Source organism: Myxine glutinosa, chromosome 1 (assembly GCF_964187855.1).
Source record: "Myxine glutinosa chromosome 1, kmMyxGlut1.1, whole genome shotgun sequence".
NCBI lineage: Eukaryota > Metazoa > Chordata > Myxini > Myxiniformes > Myxinidae > Myxine > Myxine glutinosa.
In genome coordinates, this window is record NC_136261.1 from 373,606,454 (window position 1) to 373,627,276 (window position 20,823).

At 44.9% G+C, this 20,823-nt stretch overlaps 1 protein-coding gene across 1 annotated transcript in view; it reads left to right on the forward strand.

The window, feature by feature from the left end:
- Nucleotides 1-638: 638 nt before the first annotated feature.
- The window catches only part of LOC137419405 (E3 ubiquitin-protein ligase TRIM50-like), a 47,144-nt gene continuing 26,959 nt past the window's right edge, over nt 639-20,823 (forward strand). Inside the window, exons 1-5 of the mRNA XM_078770180.1 lie at nt 639-789; nt 10,125-10,574; nt 13,572-13,667; nt 15,115-15,348; nt 15,736-15,758. Coding sequence (XP_078626306.1) covers nt 10,164-10,574; nt 13,572-13,667; nt 15,115-15,348; nt 15,736-15,758 — 764 coding nt within the window. The 5' untranslated portion in view covers nt 639-789; nt 10,125-10,163. The remainder of the gene's footprint in view (nt 790-10,124; nt 10,575-13,571; nt 13,668-15,114; nt 15,349-15,735; nt 15,759-20,823) is intronic.

The window sequence follows — 20,823 nt, forward strand, 5'->3', positions numbered from 1 at the left end:
ACACGAGTGAATGTATTACTCCCTGGCGGGAGTAAAAAAAACATTTTCTCGGCGACCTTTGGTCCAATTGACACGAATTTTTTTTTACCATGGAAGCGCCTCCTGTAGAATGTTTTTATTCATATTTATGACGTCACCTGTCACGTCGTACGGACGGCATCTTGGAAAAACGTTATACCTCTATCTCCCAAACTGCTCAATGGAAAAAATTGAAAGATTGCTCATTGTCAAGTAATCACCATGGGGATTAAGATATGTTGATGGTGATGTCATCGCTTCCTTAATGATGACTATGCATGGATGACTTAATGATAAATCTTGTTTGGAAATACGCCACGATAAAGCTAATTTAACATTTATATACACCTCAACGTGCAACCCCATTGACGGCAATGGCGGGCAAACTCGCTCGGGGGGAGACAACCCCCTTGGGGACGAGGGCAAATGATTGCACTACAACCTTCATTGTGTAAACCTTCGTCATCCTGTCAAGTTTGGTTGAGATTGGATAAGTATCGACAGAATGTATTGGCGTCAAAAATTAATCAGACAATATGATTATGATTATGATTATGATTATGCTGCTGCTGCTGCTGCTGCTTTGCTTGATCACGTGATAAACGCGTGGTTTGAAGATCACTGATCATGTGACCTGCCTTCCGGATGTGGCGACGCCGCCATGTTGGCTGCAATACACGAGGCATAGTTAACTCTGGGTTCCGTGTTCGTGTGGTTTATTCGGCGAGAAACAACACGTGACATGATTGCGTGATAGGTTTGTCACATCAGGTAAGTTTGCTTTACTCTCCTGTTAAATTTGGTTGGTGTGGGATGTGGTGATCGTGCTTCGGGCCTTTTCGCAAGTCGATCAAAGCAGGTTTGATAAATATTTAATGGCGAACCTGTCGTCTTGTACACCTGGCGAGACATCTTCCCTGTGGGGAGTGAGGAATGGGTGAGACCTTGGTGAGCTTTCTTCAAAGTGGATGGGGTTTGCAAAATATATATATTCGGTTTTTCTTTCACAAGAAAATAAACTTAAGGTGAAAAACATGTTAAAAACCTTGCTGATGTTATTAAAATAACCACGTGACGTGGTGAGATTTGAATGCGCCGTGGATCGCGCTCTCGTACTGCGTCATCGCGCTCTCGTTGTACGAGACTGCGTCATCGCGCTCTCGTTGTACGAGACTGCGTCATCGCGTTCGTCAGATGGGAGCTCCTCCCTTTGAGTTCACTTCGCGGGTTTACACGTTTCTCAAAGTTCAGCAGGAGAGGAAACGTGTCCGTACTCGTACCCGGGTTAAGGAATTAATTATTAATGAAAATGTTGTATGATAATTTCGTTTGTTTCACTCTGGTAATGAAGGAGTGTGTAGCGTGGAGAGAGTGCAATCGGGAAGATTCGTGTGGTTCTGCAGGATGACGTCGGTTTCAGCCCGCGGTCACGTGCTCCCTGGGCAACCACGCCCAGTTTCATGATTGTCTTTTGTAGTTTATGAAGAAGAACCAAAAAGATCAATGTGTAATGTTAAGATAACACGTGGTATGAGGATCTAGTTATTCATTCATGATAACATTACAATGTGAACATGGAGAGAGAAAGGAATGAAATTGTATTCCACAAAAGATGATTCCCGTGGAATCTCGAACTTTCCACCGTCTCACAATACTGTATACTTATTCAGAACTCCATTACAATCTCAACCTTCACTTGTTGAACTATTACAAAGCGGATCAGCTGATGGGGTGAGGGCGAGTAACCAACGTACAGTTGGTAGTTGTGTTGGTCACACGTGTTGTGCAGTGTCACCATTGTACAGTTGGTAGTTGTGTTGGTCACGTGCTCCCTGGTCGGGTTACACATATTACCAGAAAGTGTTGTTCTGGTGCAGCACCGGCCAAGGGCGAACACGAACCGATGTGATTGGGGATGTTAGTTTTGGGTGTTATTGCTTTCACCACCATAAGGGGATGGAGGTTTTGGGCTCATTTCTGTGTTTGTCTGTGAGCCTGATATCTCAAAAAGTCATGGACGGATGAAGACGAAACAAAGTGGACGAGTTGGGTAAATGACGAGAACAATCAGATTAGATTTTGTTTCAGGTCCGAATCCAGATCCGCCCCATCAGTGGATACAAAGTGTAAACTGTTAACTGTTCAACATAGTGGAGGTTTGCGCCCTACCAAGTGCTGTTCTAGTTGTGGAATGTGTTTCATATTGTTGATGGGGTTTGTTGGGGTTTGTGGGGTGAATATGTTGGTGGTGAGATGAGTTCATGTGGTGATGTGGATGTCGGTTTGTTTTGGGGGGCGCGGCATGGAGTTCGGGGTGCCATGGGTGCATGTTGTGGTTGTGGTGGTTGTGGTGGGGGTTTTATGGTGAGGCATGGGAGATGTTTTTTTGATGTTGAAACAATTAAAATGTCATTTCTTAATTCGACCGAAATTACATCTGTATTTCGTAACTGTTAAGTATGTGCATGGTGGGCGAATGAGTAAAAAGGTTTTCCAACACGTAGCAGAGGGATGAACCATGCACACGTGTGGAATCCGAATGGATGGGAAAGTGTAGTCACGTGAAAAAGTAAGTACACCCCATGTAAAGTTTTGACTTTTTCAACATATTTTAACACACAGCTATTTGATCTTCATTTCAACAATATTGATAGATAAAGGTGATATAATATAACAAATATCATGAAACATTTACATTTTGTAGTCCATTGTATAATTTAAATAAACATAAATGCAAATTTCGCATGTGGAAAAAGTAAGTACACCCTTGGCTCTAATAGGTGGTATTGGCCCCTTTGGCAGAAACAACCTCAAGTAGGCGTTTCTTATAACTGTCTACCAGTCTCTGACATCGACTGGGAGAAATTTTTGCGCACTCCTCCATGCAGAATTCTTTCAGCTGTGCGATGTTTGAGGGGTTTCTTGCATGCACAGCTCGTTTCAAATCCCCCCACAACATCTCGATGGGATTTAGATCCGGCTTTGGCTTGGCCATTCCAGAACCCTCCATTTCTTTCTTTTCAGGCATTCCTTGGTGGATTTACATTTTACTGGCATGTTTAGGGTCATTGTCATGTTGCAAGGTCCACCTTCGGTTGAGCTGCAACTTTTCGACGGATGGCCTCACATTATCCTCAAGCACCCTCTGGTACAATGAAGAATTCATAGTGGATTCTATGATGGTGAGCTGCCCAGGCCCTGATGCAGCAAAGCTGCCCCAAACCATAGTATTTCCACCACCATGCCTTACAGTTCGTATCAGGTTCTTGTGGTCAAATGCTGTCTTTGGTTTTCGCCAAACATGTCTTCTTGTACTGTGGCCAAATAGCTCTACCTTTGACTCATCTGTCCAGAGCACATTGTTCCAGAAGTGCTGGTCTTTGCCTCGGTGTTCATTGGCAAACTTTCGTCTTGCCCTGATGTTCTTTCTGGACAGCAAAGGTTTCCTCCTGGCACACCTCCCATGTAGATCAAATTTGTGCAGCCTCTTTCTAATGGTGGACTCGTGCACTTTGACATCAACAGTGGCAAGTGCTATCTGTAGGTCCCACGATGACATTCTGGGGTTCTTGGAGACTTCTTTCAGCATCTTGCGGTCTGCTCTCGGGCTGAACTTGCTGGGGCGGCCTGGCTTGAACAAGTTGGCAGTTGTTTGGAATCTTCTCCACTTGTAGATGATCTTCCGGATAGTCGAATGATTGAGTTCAAATTGTTTGGAGATCTTTTTAAGTCCCTTCCCAGACTCGTAGGCATCTATAACCTTCTTTCTGAAGGCCTCAGAGAGCTCTTTTGATCTTGGCATGGTGACGCCGCACACTTCAACAACAAAGAGCAAACCAAACTAAATGTCTGAGGTTTAAATAAGACAGGTTCCTCCAAGATCCTCTCTAACGATGTTCTAATCATTTGCACCTGAGCTGGTGCACCTGATTCTAATTTTACGTATTTGAAGTAGTGATAAATGTCGGGGTGTACTTACTTTTTCCACATGCGAAATTTGCATTTGTTTATTTATATTATACAATGGACTACAAAATGTAAATGTTTCATGATATTTGTTATATTATAAATATCACCTTTATCTATCAATATTGTTGAAATGAAGATCAAATAGCTGTTGGTTGAAATATGTTGAAAAAGTCAAAACTTTACATGGGGTGTACTTACTTTTTCACGTGACTGTACGTCATTGCGAGCCGACCCCAACGTTGTCCACAGATCTTGAATGGACCTCGGAGAAAGGAGGGGCTATAATGTGATTGGCGTTAAATGGAGTCATGTAGCGTAGTTATTTCATTTTTAAATATTCAGCATAAAGCGTTGTGGTGTTTCTGAATGAAGCCGAACATGTTTGGATATGTCTGCACTGGGTCAAAGGTCACTCTTCCATTTTGTAATGTCTAAATCTCTCTCATTTGTCCCACATTAATCTTTTCATCGTTCCCTTCGTTCATGGTTTACATGGTACGTGCAGCAAGTCACCGATCTGGCCTGACCTTACCTCCAGGTGCTGAATGAGTCTGAGCTGCTGTGATTACAGGTCTCCTGGGTCAAAACTAGGATCCAGGATTTCGACGACACCTTGTCGTTGCTCTCTTATCTATCTGTTTGTGGTGATTATGTTGAGGTCAAAGAGATTTGCTTACCTTGGCAGTGATATTCATGTCTCCATGTGTTGTGACCCAGAGGTTGATAGATGTCTGGGTTGAGCCTGGGGAGTCATGCATTCACTGGATCATAGGTTGTGCCGCTGTCAGTACTTATGCAGTGAGGACAAATTCCGAGTCTTTAAGTCGTTCCTGCTTCCAGTTTTGCTCGACGGATGTGAGATTTGCACTCTGACCAGGAATCTGAGACAAAGACTTAACGCCTTCAGAGAATCATTGGTCTCTTCGGAGAATCATTGGCTATTGCTGGTCGGCTTTTATTTCAAACTAACTATTTCATGAGAGAGAACACATGAAATTTGTCGCCTGTGTCGTCCGTGAGCGTCAGCTATGGCTGTATGAACATGTCACTTGTTTTCCTGAAGCTGATTCTGCTCACCAACTTCTCTCAGCGATGGAGCCTCGTGAGTGGAGGACGTCAACAAGCCAACCATTTGCCTCATAGTGGGGCAACTGAGCATAACAATTGTGCATTTTGTGAGGAAAGCACCAAATTTGGCACACGAGTGGACGATCATATTATGAAAAGATCTGGATATTGGGCCATCTCAGATTCAGAGATTTGATTTTTGCAAGATTTCGATTCGATTGGGATCGAAGAGAAACACCTTCGTCTTCTGTACAGTGAAGTTGCCAGCCCTGAATTCTCTGGCTACATCTGAGTGCTTCATTGGGAGTGCAACTTCTGCCGCCCTGACCACCATCTCCGCGGTATGAGTCGGGGACCGGAGCGAACTGCCTGGACGCCATTCCTGACCATCAACCTGACCATCTGCCATCCCCGTGTGAGTGTCTGAGTGTGAAACGGGCCCGTGCCCTGGGATAAGTTAAGGCTGTATTAAGCTGCAGTGTGTGTTCTTCTTCTCCTTCCTGTTCAAATTGTAAATAAACCAATTGTTATTCCTTGTTTCTTCCTAATTCGACCGTATCGGTGATTTCCTCCATTGGGTAAGCATGGCACGATCAAAACCGCTCGGATTGGGTATTAGTTCTTGTTAACGGCTCGGATCACGGTTCGCTATCGCTCGGCATTTCCACCTACAACCGTGATTCGAGCGGGGCTTATTTCTTTGCTTCCTGGGCGGCGTGGTACTTAGGTAATAGGAATTCGGCCTACCACCCTATTCAACGCCGTCCGGAAGGAACGTCATAGCCCGGGATCCTGTCGGCTAGTAAAAGACAAGGGGACTAATCCCCCCTTGGTAAGGGGAAAGGCCGACCAGGAGATCCGCAACAATATAAACCTATCTTGGGATACTGTTACGACGTAATACTTACGCCAGTAATGGCGTGCTTGCTTGAAAAACGAAAGACAAATAAACATTCAAAGACCCACTACTAAAGCATTGCCCAGAGAACCAGCTTCGTGCAACGCGACCAACAACGCTCAATTTTGCGCACTGAAAACACCCTTAAAAAGGCGGAGTGGCGGGAAAAAAAAGTGGGTGGAGTTTGTCCAAACAACTCCGTCCGCAACATTAAATTTCCCAGTAAATCGATGCTTTCCGTGTGCACATCACTTTAAGCTACCTTTATCATGCCGTTTTCTGAAGGGCCTTCCAATGACCAAAGCATAATGTGTGATAATAAAAGAAGGAGAGGTTTAAGTCCGGAAAGTTTAAGTTAATAAATATATGGCAATTCCAGTATGTAGGTAGTTGTATGGTAATAAGTTGACCAAACGGTTTTTTTCCATTTTCTCATAAAATATCAAATTATAAATTTTACACTCTTCTATGATCCCCCTAAACATGGCCATTCTGAACATTTTGAGCACATCAGAAAATCTGTAGCTCCAACGGTTTCAAAGATACAGCTACTGTTGAAACCAAAGCATTCAGAATCATTGGAATCTCCCGGGATGAAGCTAACTCCAAGGGCCTCTCACTCACTCACCGCAGGTAGGTTGGTGGTCTTTCCGTCTGCTACCGACTCCTATCTGGCCTTGCCCACCCCCCCCCCAGCTCTCTCTGGGCTCTGTCCCCCAAATATTCCTACAGGTCGCACAAGATCTGCCTGCAACCCTCTTTTGGTTAAACTGCCAAAATCAAGACTCTCTGCTCACCTTCACTCCTTCATTCCTCTTTTCTCCCACCTCTGGAACAAACTCCCTCACTCTCTTCAATCCCACTCCACCCTCCAAGTCTTTAAAACAGCTGTTCACCACCATCTCTTATCTTCCCCCATCCAAAACCTTGATCTTTTCTACCGCCGCTAATTTCACCCCAATTCCACTTTTTGAAATACCAACTTCTGTCCTGGAAGTCCTTGGTGTCCTTGTGCTTTATACTTCTCCCTCCCCCCCCCCCCCCCTTCCCATGCCTCCTCCCCCCGGGCCCTCTCCCTTCCACACATCTCCCTGCTCTCGGATGTTGTGTTTGTGTGCTTCCCCTTTTCTCTCCATCTTGTCTTCCGCTCCCTCTTTTTATGTATTTTGTTTGTCTGGTCGATTTGTTTGTGAAGTAAATGTTAGCTCTTTCACGAGTCTCGATTCAGTATACAAAAAAAAAAAACAATGTCGGAAGTAGCACTTCTGATGAAAAAGGGCGTGGTCATTTTCGGGCTTTTCGTCCCGGATAGAGATTTTGGCACATATCCCAAGTTGTTCCTTGGAGTCATATTGGCCTATAACAGTTGAGTTATCCTCTCCTAAATTATGTGCATCCATGTCCAAGCCAGGTCCTCTACTAGTGGTGTTTCCATGTTGTGACAGCCCGTTTAACAACTACATTGAACCTGTCGCTTTTACGTTTCGTTATCAGAAGGAAGAAATAAAAATTTCCCGCAATCCAATCCTAAAACTGAAAAAGAAACAAAGTCCTTGCCTCTCTCGATGATCGGTACAAGCGCATTCAAAAATGGTACAACAAGCGCACGGCCACTCCACCAGACTAAGTAAACATCAGCAAATGCAACACCAATTTCATTTATCCCACCTTTGGTGTCATCGGTGTGTGTAATGAATTATTCATGCTAAGGAGAGGGTATTGCATTTGAGTGTTTGTTACTTGGATTTTTTTTTTTTTTTTGCAAGTATCTGGATCACGTGTGTGTGTGTGTGTGTGTGTGTGTGTGTGTGTGTGTGTGTGTGTGTGTGTGTGTGTGTGTGTGTGTGTGTGTGTGTGTGTGTGTGTGTGTGTGTGTGTGTGTGTGTGTGTGTGTGTGTGTGTGTGTGTGTGTGTGTGTGTGTGTGTGTGTGTGTGTGTGTGTGTGTGTGTGAGAGATATGTGTGGGGGGTGTGTCTGCACGGGCTGTAACCTTTGTACCATTTCAGCTTTTGTCATGGAAATTTTCAACAAAGTTTTATTATAAGAATACGGAGGAGACAAATTAATAATTTGGACAAAAGGTCAAAGGTCAAGGTTGTATAAAATCGTCATTTCTCATCCGATTGGTTTGAAATTTGACCAGGTTTTACATATTGGGTCATTGAAGCCTATTCCTCGAGATCAAAAGGTCAAGGTCGCCTAAATCGTCAATCTTTTGTAATTTTACCTCTGCCACCCAAGGTGGATGGAGGTTATGTTTTTACCCCTGTCTGTTTGTTTGTCTGTGATCAGGACATCTCAAAAACTTGTGGGTGGATTCGGACGTAATTTGGTGGAGAGGTTGTGTATGTGACACGGAGGAAATTGTTACATTTTGGTGAAAGTTCGAATCTAAGAATACCATCACACCATGGCATGAGGGACCCCCTCCTTCCAGGATAGAGCCGGAATTATTGGTCTAGCATAACTAGTCGTGTTTCAACATGAGTCAAAATTTGAAGTTGATACTTCTTTTCCACCCGGTTACCATCGGAGTGATTGGCCTATTATTGGCTTATTACTGACACACACAAACACACATACTCCAAATTGAGGGTCTTGTATTGATGCCAGGACCAGGACCAGGACCAGTCAGACCCTCTTTTTCAGAGCATGAAGGGCAAAGTGGAAAAGCATCAGGACATGCAGAGAGGAAGAATGAAGGACGGGTCATGGAGCATTGCCACTCACATACTTCAGATCATCTTGTTAAATAGAAAGATAAACTAAGAGATCGAAGTATAGCTCTGCTGATTGCATGCTTGCCATTGTTCTGTCTGTTTTGTCATCGATCCCAATCGATGTTCGATTTCAAGAAAATTGCTCTTCTGGTGCGGCCATGACATGGTGGGAGTGGGGCGGGGTGGGAGTGGGGCGGGTGGATTGGGGGGAGGGGGGTTGGGGTGGAATGGGTGGATTGGGGGGGGTGGGGTGGGAGGGGGTGGATTGGGGGGGGGGGTGGGTGGGGGTGGATTGGTGGGGCGGGAGGGGAGGGGTGGATTGGGGGGAGGGGGTTTGGGGTGGAATGGGTGGATTGGGGGGGGGTGGGGGTGGGAGGGGGTGGATTGGGGTCGGGGGGTGGGGTGGGAGGGGGTGGATTGGGGGGGGGGTGGGTGGGGGTGGATTGGGGGGTGGGGCGGGAGGGGAGGGGTGGATTGGGGGGGAGGTGGGAGGGGTGGATTGGGGGGGGCGGGTGGGTTGTGGGGGTTTTGGGGGGGTGGGGCGGGAGGGGTGGATTGGGGGTTGGGGAGGGGTGGATTGGGGGGTGTGGGGTGGTGTGGGAGGGGTGTATTGTGTGGGTTGGGGGGGGGGGTGTTGCCTCGGCCTGTCATCATTCTGAGGTCTGCAAAATGAGTACCAGCTCACTGGAATCGGAGCAATTCATCAGGGGCACAGCCACGCTCCCAGCAATGATGCAATCAGCAGCCTCAGCCTACTCGCGAAATCTATATTATAAAAGGAGCCGTCTGTCTTGTTTGTTTGTTTGTTTTTCATGTTATAACTTGAGAACAAATTGATGGATTTCAAGAAATCCAATTACGTAGGATTCGAGTAACTCCCGGGAAAAAACGTTTTCTTTAATGAGTTCATGGACACGCGTGTCAAAACTGCAAATGCCAACACGTGACGGTTATCCCTGCATGGAGAGCAGGATCTCCCAGAAATCCTTTGTTTGTTTGTTTTTCTTCCCCCATAGATTAGCCATTGCAGCAAAGATTGGTGTTTCCATCAGCGAAGCGACGGGTCTTATATTCTCGGAATAATAATAATAATAATAACTCAGGAAAATAAACTTTATTTTTTGTTCTTAATACAGGAAAATAATACTTTCTTTTGAATCCAAACAGCACAAAAACAATGCACAAACATGTTAATTAATTGTACAGTATGGACAATTTTATAGTTGAAGTGCCAAACCATATTTTCCCCATTACCTCCTAAGTTTGCGGTTCATGGGGATTTTCACCACCTCGTGAACGACAAGGCATTCCTGTATAGACTTTAACACTGAGTGGGGTATCGTGTTCTATGAACTCTCTTGTTTCTGAGGTAGTTGTGCTCCATAGTAATTTACCTGATGTTTTCTTACCTTTAAAGTTTTGTTTTTATAACTACCCCTCTCGATCTACAGGTTTCAACTCTGTTCCACCTCCTTCTCTGATACAAGAAAATGGCGTTTTCTTTGATGACTGGCGTTTGTGCAGATGAACTTCAATGCATTGTGTGCCTTGAACTGTACGAGGAGCCAATTACTCTGCCATGTGGCCACTCATTTTGTAAAGTCTGCATCGAGCAACACTGGGAAAGCAGGGAAGAGGCCACAGTCTGTGATTGTCCGAACTGCCGTGAGGTATTTCCGATAAAACCAGAATGTCAAAAGAATGTGGCCCTTGCCAAATTGGTAGAGAAGACGAAGTTGGTGCCAGGAGTAAACGTGGAGGAGCGAAGATGCACCGAACATGGCAAGCCAATACAACTCTTTTGCAAGGATGATGAAAGCTTGATGTGTGTGATGTGCCTGGATGGACAACATAAGAACCATGAAGTTGTTCCTGTGGAGATTGTTCATGATGAATTCAAGGCAAGTAAATAAATGAAAATGTTTTTTATTTCATGTAAATTTTATCCATTTGAATTTATCTCCAAGAATATAAAATCCATTCTCAAAGGAAGTTGAAAGAACAAAGTGCCAAAAGATGTAAGATATTGATAAATTGCAAGTTCTGTAATCATGAAAATTTCTCATAACTCAGAACATTCCTCACAAGTGGAGGTTATTTTATAGAAAGATTACGTTCTTATGATACTTTCCCCCACACTGCTGTAGATCAATTGGTTGTAGAATGAGCAAAGTATAAAAAACTTTTTAAAATTGAACAACTGACAGAAAACGTGGTTATTGATTTTACAGGTAAAAAGGTAGGCTTGAGAGGTCACCAAATTAACAATTTTGTGCTGAGATTGTTCATAGCCTTGGGCCTAAGGATATAGACCCAAATCTCTGAAAAAGCTTGGAGATGAAATGTCAAGCGATACTCAAGAATAATGTGTGTGAACAGCATTTTGAGCTGTTGAATAAAGGGAAGTGTGTGTTAATAAAAGATACAGGTTGAGGTCAGGTCAGGTCAAAGATACAGGTCAATTCTGTATCTCCTGGACATGGCTCAAGCATTTATCCAAATCTGGTATTGTCTCCCTCTCTTCCACTTTCATAGTCATGCCTGAGTCTCAATGGGATCCACTCCCAGTTGAAAATCTAAGGCCCCAAACCAGTCTCAGGTTAAAATTTTGCTTATAACTCCACCCTCTGCTGCAGCACCACTCATCCTCCACACAGGCAGGCATCAGCTTCTTCCCTCTCTGAACATGTGTGAAAAAAGAAGAAGCTGGAGCAGCACTTGGAATTGTAAACCCTGGCGAATGTCATTGTCTCACTTTGTCTCTTTAAAACGACCAACTGGAAAAACCTCCAATCCACTCAATTTAAGCAACACTTGCAATTCAGGTCTTCAAACGTGTTAACATCTCCATTATCCACAATCCTTCCTGGAACAACTAAATATCTGAGTTGGCTTGGAAAGCCAATGCCTCATTGCCTCAATTTTAAAAATTATAATTTATAACAACCCACAAGGCTTACAGCTGCAGCTCAATGGAGTACAGTAATACCCCGGCCTACGTCATTAATTGGTTCCATAAGCCGTGACGTAACTCGGTTTTTGACGTAAACCGGGGGTAATGTCTTAAAAATGCCTTAAAATGAAGACAAACACCGTAATTCGTAAAACTAGAGTAAATAACTGGAGGAGGCTGCGGCTTCGCCCTGAATCTGTGCCGCTCCCCGTCGGGAGTCCCTCCGTTGTTTTCTATCGGTCGGGTCTTCTCCTCGAACGGTGTGACCGGCACGGACGTGTCGACCGTGAGCTGGCTTGTGTGCCGATTGGCTCCGCGGCCCGCTTCACCACGGCGTGCTTTACCCAACGTGTCCGAGCAGTTTCACCGGTGGTCGTGTCGTGTCGTCTGTGACGAACGAACGAGCTCAGGGTTCCGTGAACCCGGCAGCCCCGGGGATCGACGCTCGCCTCCGAGTCGTAAGGCGTGCCCCGTCTTTCCGTGAGCGGCCGAAGTTGCTTGCTTCTTTATTTTTGGACAATGCGATATATGCAGAAACGACGACGTACAGGCAGGCATTTGCAAATCCATGCACACGTGTACATGCACACGTCGATCGGTTCTTTACAAGGATATGCATCAACAACAACTTGCTACTCCCTGCACCACAGATGTCAATTTCCATACAATTTACCTGCTCCCTCTACCTAACTTTAAACTACCCTCCCTGGGTATTAGTGAAGGGGTCCATCCTCCCCCATCCACTCCTTCGCACCATGCACTCTACACCACTCAATCCACACTACTCACTCCACACACCATTTATTCCCACACACCAAGTATTCTCTCCATTTATCCACTTGCACCCCATGCAAGTCAATCACTCAACACCATTACACATGTCCTCAATACACCACTCATACACTTTGTCCACATGTCCACAACCTTCATCACTCATGATGTACCAATGTTTGTTCATGGCATAAAAAAACTCAAGGTCTAAGGTGGTCTGTGGGGCCCCACCCAAAATTGGTATTTGCTCTTTTTTCTGAAACTACACATACGATGTTGATGAAACTTGGCCACAAACTTCATATCTGATGCCTAATGAAGGTGTATTGACTGAATCAAAATCTGAGCATATGAAGGGGATTCACAGGGGAGAGGGTTGTGAGGGTTGACTCCCCCCAGGCCCCCCAAATACGAATTCGCTCTCTTCTCTGAAACTACACACAATTTCAATGAAATTTGATCACAACCATCATCACTCATGATGTACAAAAGTTTGTTCACCGCATTAAAAAATATCGTGGTCTGTGGGGAGTTTGAGTGACTGTGGCTCCTGATCCAGGTGAGCTTCAGGACCCGCGGTCCTATTTTTGCTTGGCTCATGGGGGCGATCCCCAAAATGTTGGACATAGAAATTTTTTGACTCCGGTAGTAATTCTTGGGAAAAATGCCAGGGGTATGGAAACGGCCACTTTATATGGGATGTGCCATATGGCAAAGTATAGAAAAGAAGGGACATTTCATAGCTTGTAGAAAATGGCAAAGAATAGAAAAGAAGGGACATTCAAAAACTCATGTGCACGTTGGTCTACCCTTATGTTCTGAGGAGGAATCAAGTAATATTCCAGAAAAGTTCATATGAAGGGTGCCAATTTCATTCATTCAGCTGCATGAAGAAGTAAATGTATTTCATTTGCCAGATGTAGGGCGCCCCTTTATAGTCCACCTCTGCTTCTTTTAACTATCAATTATTTACCATGATAATAATGTTGATGAGCTCTCTTCTCGTACAGTTGTATAAATAAAGAAGAGTTGATATTTAATTTTGAATCTATAAATGTCTCGTCTCCACTTTTTTTGCAAATATATTTTAAAATCATTTTGTGCAGTTTGTGCCTCATCGTTTCCACATACAGATGAACAAATCCCTTTACCTCGACTTATTTATTCTGTGCAGGGCGTTTTGGCTGCAAAGTGTCCTGAACTATCAAAGGCAAAGCAGCACCTTGAATCCCAACTCCATCAGCTGAAGCGGGAGGTTGAACAAACACGGGTATGAAGTACCAAGGAATGGACGTGATTGAAGGAAAGAGAATTAGTATCTGGAAAAAACATTTGTTCTCCAATGGGTGACATCACCACAGCTCAAACTACACAATATTACTTTCATCTCAGCCATCTCAGGCCACCTCTGGCCATCTACACACACGAGCCACCAACCACCTGACTCAAAACAATTTCAATCCATGACCATTAATGTCAGATTTATTTTTAAATCCAACTGACCAGACTTTTTTTGAAAGTTGTCTGCTTAAAATGCTTTCAAGTTATTGTTTAAAATGCTCTTTTTGGATACAAAAGTCAGCTCATAGAAGAGCAATAAACAGAGTGAAAAAAGGAAATGTATTGACGGTGGGGCAGTGGGGCAAAAGGTGGAATATGAAAAAGTTAGGGAATTAATGAATGGGCAAAAAAGAAAAAATAACAAGATGTGAAAAACACATTAACCTGCAAGACGATTGGTTTGGGGAAGTGGGGAGTGGTGGTGAAAAGTGGTGAAAATAGTGAAAGTGGTAAAATATTGCAGGTTTGGATGGTTCAGGATGACGGGAGAGGGTAGTGGGATGCCAACATCTCGCCGTGGAGGGTAGAGCGGGATTGAACTTTTTCATGAAGATTGTTTCACAAGCCAGAGAAAAGAGTGGAGGTAGGCAGGTATCCTGTAATATTACTGCCCACCTCTGTGCAATTCCCTGGAAACAAACTCTGTCCATATCTGAACAAGTGTTGGTGTTTTTTTGTGATCAGGAAATCTGAAATTTTATTTTATTTCTTTCACTTTTAAAGATTTATACCTTTTCTGCCTAATTCTGTCCATCACATGCGAACTAGTTAAAATCTCCCTCATCTAGGTTGGGTAAATGTTGAAATTTTCCATCAACCCATCAACTCACCCCAATAAGTGTTGTGGATAAGTGTCCTGTCCAAAACATTATGTCCTTCTAAACGTACTCCTGCAATATGTCCTAATCCTTCAGTCGTAATTCTTTGTTGTCCTCCGTCGCACCGCGGAGCGAAAGGGGGACTCTGGTTTTCCCGTCCGTCCGTGTGTGTGGGCGTGCGTGCGTGCGTAAGCGAAGGACGGCATTCGAATTTCGTGTGTGGGTGCAACCCACGTCAAAATCCAAGATGGTCGCCGCCATGTATGTCTGACGCCATGTACGTCTCAACCTTGTGAGGAATATCTTGAAAAATAAGCGAAGTACCAACTTCTAATCTGGTGTGTGGGTGTATCGAGGCATAAGGAAGAACGCTATTGAAAATTGGGTCGCCCCGTCAAAATCCAAGATGGCCGCCTTGCGTCTTCCACTTTGTCAACTCGCATCACTTCACCGACGGGGGACCGAGGCGTAACGCTTGTTCTCTTTAGTTTTAACCTCCTTTCTGATTGTTTATTCTTGACTTTTAATTCTAATCACACAATGATTGATTTATTCCAGGATTCAGGCAAAGAGACTGTGGACAGGATGGAGGAAAAGCGATTGGCATTGTACCAATATGTGGATAAATCCGTGGATCTGATGAAGAGTGGGGTGATCAAAAGGCAAAATGAGAAGATTTGTCTTCTTCAGAAGCAGATGGACAAGGTGAAGGAGCAGTTGAACTCTTTCCATGAAACAAATTTCACATTGAAAGCAGCACTCCAGGATCTTGTGACTGTTTCTTTTTTACAGGTAGGCATTCTGCTTCACCTTTTACAAAAGTGGTCATGTTTAATTGTCAATGTTTAATTAATTTTTAATTTTTTTAGAAGAGGAAAAAGTTGACATAATAAACTTTCAGGACATGAGAACCGATTGAATGCTCGGACTTGGGGTATTGCACGGAGAGTGAATTAATGGTACATTGTACTTCAGAAGGACAATAACACAACATGAATATACCATCAGATGTGGAGATATCGTCCTTGACACAGACCCTGGAAGTTCATTTATCACTCATGTTTCGGGATTATAGTTCCACATTTACCACAATATTTATGAAGCATTATTTACATTTATGAAGAGAGCATTCATTAACGAAGAAGTCTTGAGGCAATTCACTGTTTTTTTCCTTTTCAGGGTTATAAGGATGTCATAAAAAGGTGAGACTGTGATGGTGTCCATCACATTGTTTGACACATCATGCTTTTTTCCTCCTCTCTGTTCCTTCTTCATAACCATCATTCATTTTCAATCATCTCCAGATATATTTTATTTTCTACTTCTTCCAAAAATATGTAATTCACAAAAATGTCTCAACTCGTTCCCATTTGATGATCCTTGTTATATAATGTAACCTGAGTCCACATTATATTTAGTGGGGCGGCTTAGCCCAAATATTCAAAAGAATTGTGCATTTTGTGAAACAAGCACCAAATTTGGCACAAATGTACATTAATATGTTGCGAACATTTTCAGATATTGGGCCACTTGAAATTCCGTAATTTTTTTTTTCAAATTTCGTAATTTCAAATTTTTCGGGTGACACCGTCACAATTTCGGTCTTCGAGGCCGGCCGATATAGTGGGGCGGCTTAGCCCAAATATTCAAAAGAATTGTGCATTTTGTGATACAAGCACCAAATTTGGCACAAATGTACATTAATATGTTGCGAACATTGTGTGGTCAGCAATTTCAGGCAATCAGTCAGGTCAGTCAGGTCAGTCATGTCAGGGAAGGCAATTTTTTTTTTTTTTTTTTTTTTTTTGTATACAAGATCGAGGCTCGTGAAAGAGCGAACATTGATCACACAGAAAGACAAACAGACACACAAAACAAATAACATCGGGAGCGGTAGACAAGATGGGGAGAGAGGGGGAAGGACACAAACACAACATTTGAGAGCAGGGACCGAGACACATGGAGACATCGAGAGAACTGTGGGAGGGAGAGGGTTTTGGGGGGGAGGCATGGGAAGGGGGGGGGGTGGGAGAGGTATAAAACATATGGACACTGCCAAGACTTCCAGGAAAGAAGTTGGAATTTCAAACAAGGTGGATCTGGGGTGAATTAGTGAGGGTAGAAAAGATCAAGGTTTTGGATGGGGGAAGATAAGAGATGGTGGTGAACAGCTGTTTTGAAGACCTGGAGGGAGGAGTGTGATTGAAGTGAGTGTGGGAGTTTGTTCCAGAGGCGGGAGAAAAGAGGAATGAAAGAGTGAAGGTGAGCAGAGAGCCGAGATTTCGGCAGTTTAACCATCAGAGGGTGGCTGGCAGATCTTGTGCGACCTGTAGGAATATTTGGGGGACAGAGCACAGAGAGAGCTGGGGGAGCAAGGCCGGAGAGGAGTCGGTAGAAGACAGAAAGACCACCTACCTGCCTGCGGTGAGTGAGTGAAAGGCCCTCAGAGATAGCTTCATCGCGGGAGATTCCAATGATTCTGAAAGCTTTGGATTCAACAGCGTGAAGCCGAGCCAGGTGTGAGGCAGGAGCACCAGCCCATAGGGGAGAACAGTATTCCATTGAGCTGCGGATGAAAGCCTTGTATGTGGTGAGGAGCTCAGGTGTGCCTAGGAAGGACTTCGCACGACGGAGGATGCCCAGTCGGCGACTGGCTTTGGAGGCCAGCTTGGAAATGTGGTTTTCCCAAGAAAGATCATAGCAGATGGTGAGACCCAAAAGCTTGAGCGACAGAACTTCTTGGAGAGGATTGTTGAGAAAGTAGATGGGAGGGTTGTCCAGTCGATCTTTTCGGAGAGACATAGTAAGAGTGTGAGATTTGTCAGGATTGAAAGACATGTTCCACATGTTTGACCAGTCTGTGATTTTGTCCAGGTCTTCAGAGAGTGAGGAGGCTGCAGACTGCCGATCTGAGGGAAGAGGAATGGAGCGGCAGAGAGTGGAGTCATCAGCAAAGAGATACAGAGGATTTTCCAGAGAGTCGGAGAGATCATTGATAAAGACCAGAAAAAGCACAGGGCCCAGCCTTGGGGAACTCCAGCCTGAATGGGAAGGGGAGATGAGAGAAATCCATTCAGGGCCACACGTTGACCGACCAGAGAGGAAGTCCGCAAGCCATGCATGGAGATTTCCATGGATACCATAGGAGGAGAGTTTGGTGAGCAGAGCTGGGTGCCAGACCGTATCGAAGGCACGTGATATGTCAAGGGAGACGGCTCTGATTTCCTGTTTGGCATTGAGGACCTCCATCCATTGTTGAGACAGCAGAAGCAGCATGTCCAGAGTAGAGTGACCTGGTCTGAAACCAAATTGATGATCAGAGATCAAGCCATTGGAGAAGAGGAAAGATTTCATATCCGAAGCAATGATGGATTCCATGACTTTGCTGATAATTGGGAGCAGGCTGATTGGTCTGTAGTTGCAAGGATCTGTTTTTGCACCTTTTTTGTGTAAAGCGGTAATGTTTGCTGATTTCCAGGATGCTGGCAGATGACCTTGAGCAAAAGATAGGGTGAAAAGAACAGAGAGAGGGTGAGATAGAGCGGCAGAGCAGGATTTTAGGACCCGTGGGCTGATGCCATCTGGTCCAGTTGCAGAATCAGAGTCGAGGTTTGACAAAAACTCCTCCACCTTGTCAGGAGAGAAGGTCACAGAGTCCAGGAGCAGTTTGGTTCGACTGGGAAAGGTGGGAACAGAGAGAGATGGGTTTGGGACTAAGGATTTTGAGGCAAACACAGAGTTGAGGCATTCGGCTTTGTCACGTGCGATGTCAACTGTGTGGCCATTTGAGGTAAGGGAGGGGATGGAGGGGGAACAAACACCAGAAACGGACTTGACCAGACGCCACCAGGATTTGGAGGAAGGAGACAGGTTTGAGAGTTCATTCTTGAGTGAGGAGAGATAGTGCTTCCTGGCACTCCTGAGGGTAGACACACACTTGTTCCGAGCTTGGTGGAAGGAACTGAGATTTCCTTCAGTTGGATTAGCCTTCCAAGAGGCAAAGGCAAGTTGTTTCAGGGCAACTGCCTCACCACAAGATTCAGTGTACCATGGACGGGAGGAAGGGTAAGACAACTGAAGGCGAGATGGGATAAATCTGTGCATGAGAGAGATCAGTTTGCTTTGGAAGTATTCCCAGGAAGAATTGATGTCAGAGGCAGTGGAGATGGGAGACCAATCCAGACGATTGATGGCTGCTTGAAGACCGTCCCAGTCGGCCTGAGTGAAATGCCAGACTCGTCGACGCTGAGGAGGCTCTCTGAGAATGGCCAGAGAGATGTCGACTTTGACAAGCACATGATCAGAAGAACCGATTGGAGCAGAAGAAGAGCAGCAGACATCAGCAGGGAAGTTAGTCATAACCAAGTCTAGAAGAGAAGATACTCCATTGGCTGAGATCCGGGTCGGGAAATTGACAGATTGTGTCAATCCCAGTGAGTCACAGAAGTCCTTTGCTGAGGTGCCATGACTGGTGAGAGAGGAACCCACACCCAACCAGGTGGCATGATGACAATTGAAGTCACCACATATGAGGAAGAGAGAGTTGGGATGAGTGGATAGAAGTTGGTCCATGTTGTCAGACAGTGAAATGTAGATGGAGTCATCACTGTTTGGGGGACGGTACAGAACACATATGAACAAAAGGTGGGAGCGGAGAGGAAGCCGTAGCCAGAGGTACTCCTGGGGGTGAGGAGGAGAGAGGGCAGTGCAAGGAGAGTGAGGAAGAGTTTTTGATAAAGATAGCCACCCCACCACCAGGCCGAGGCTCAGGTCTATCATACCGGAGGAGGGAGTAACCAGGAAGAGATATTAAGGAATCAGAGACATCTTGAAGGAGGAAAGTCTCTGTTAAGCAGATCAAGTCTGGATTGACAGAAGCAACCTGTATGGAGAGATCAGTCAGGTTTGAGCGAAGGCCCCGGATGTTTGAGGTCCATACCGTTAATGAAGAGAGAGGGGGAGCATCGGGTACAGGACAGGGGAGGGGAGGAGTAGGGTAAGATGAAGGATGAGAGGGGGAGGTAGGGAGAGCAGTTGTTTGTGTGTCAGCGATTGCAGAAGTGTTCCAAGAAAGGGAAGGATGAGGAGGATGAAAGGTTTGAAGGTGAAGGGATGAGGCACAGTGAGGGGTTGTTTGAGGGGGGGCAGAGGAAAGAAGAAGGTTGGGGGGGGGGGGGTAGAGGTATGAGATAGAAGGGAGACGAAGTTGGGAGGAGGCAGCTTTGAGGAGGAGGGGGGAGGAGGGAGAATTGGAGAGGAATGGTATGGGGGGAGATTTGAATGGGAGGGGTTGGGGGGGAGTTTTGAAGGGGAGGAGTGAGGGGGGAGTTTAGGAGGGGAAGGGCAAGGGGGGAGTTCAGGAGAGGACGGGCAAGGGGGGAGTTCAGGAGTGGAGGGGCAGGGGGGGGGAGTTTAAGAGTGGCGGGGCAAGGGGGGGGTTTAGGAGTGTAGGTGCAAGGGGAGGGATTTGGATGGGAGGGGCAAGAGGGGAGTTTAGAAAGTGGATGATTAATGAAAGACGAACATTGAAAACAAATTGGGTTTGTTGTGATTTTCAAGTTAGCAATCCGGTTCAGAATGATGGAGGAGGGATGGAATGAATGTGAATTTAGACCAAGTAGTGAGGGAGACGTATAAGATATTGAATTTCTTTTTTTTGAGGTGGAATGAGTTGGAGAGGAAATTGAGAAAAGCCTTTTAAATAGGAAGAAAAACAGCGTGTTGTAAAATACCACTGAGTAAAACACTGAAGGGGAAAGGTTATACATATTTAAATAATATTTAAACAGAACCGTGAACAATCTTATGTGCACAAAAATACCAACGGGGGAAGAGCCGAGAGGGACCACCACGAGTCACGTGAAGGGCAAGCGGTGGATGGCAAGGAGTTAATGGGGGCGGGGCGAACAGCACACCTGGACAGAAAATACAGGATGAGTCAACAGTACACGTGGAGAAAGGAAAATAAATGTTTTTGGTTGTTTTTTTTTTTTGTTTGTTTTTTGGGGTGGGGGGGGGGGGGGGGGAGGTGGGGATTTAGAACGTTAGACAGAGTATTATGTTCGGGGTAGAAGGGAAAAAAACTAAGAGCCAAGCAAAACACGATAAAGATAACAAATACCGACGGGGGTACAACTACAAGGCCGCACACGAGGAGCAGAACACGATTAAATAATTACAAGTTACAGGAAATTCAAACCAAAAGTAACTATAATCAAAACAATAACGCATGGACGATAAAATAACGAGTTGAAATTTGACAATATA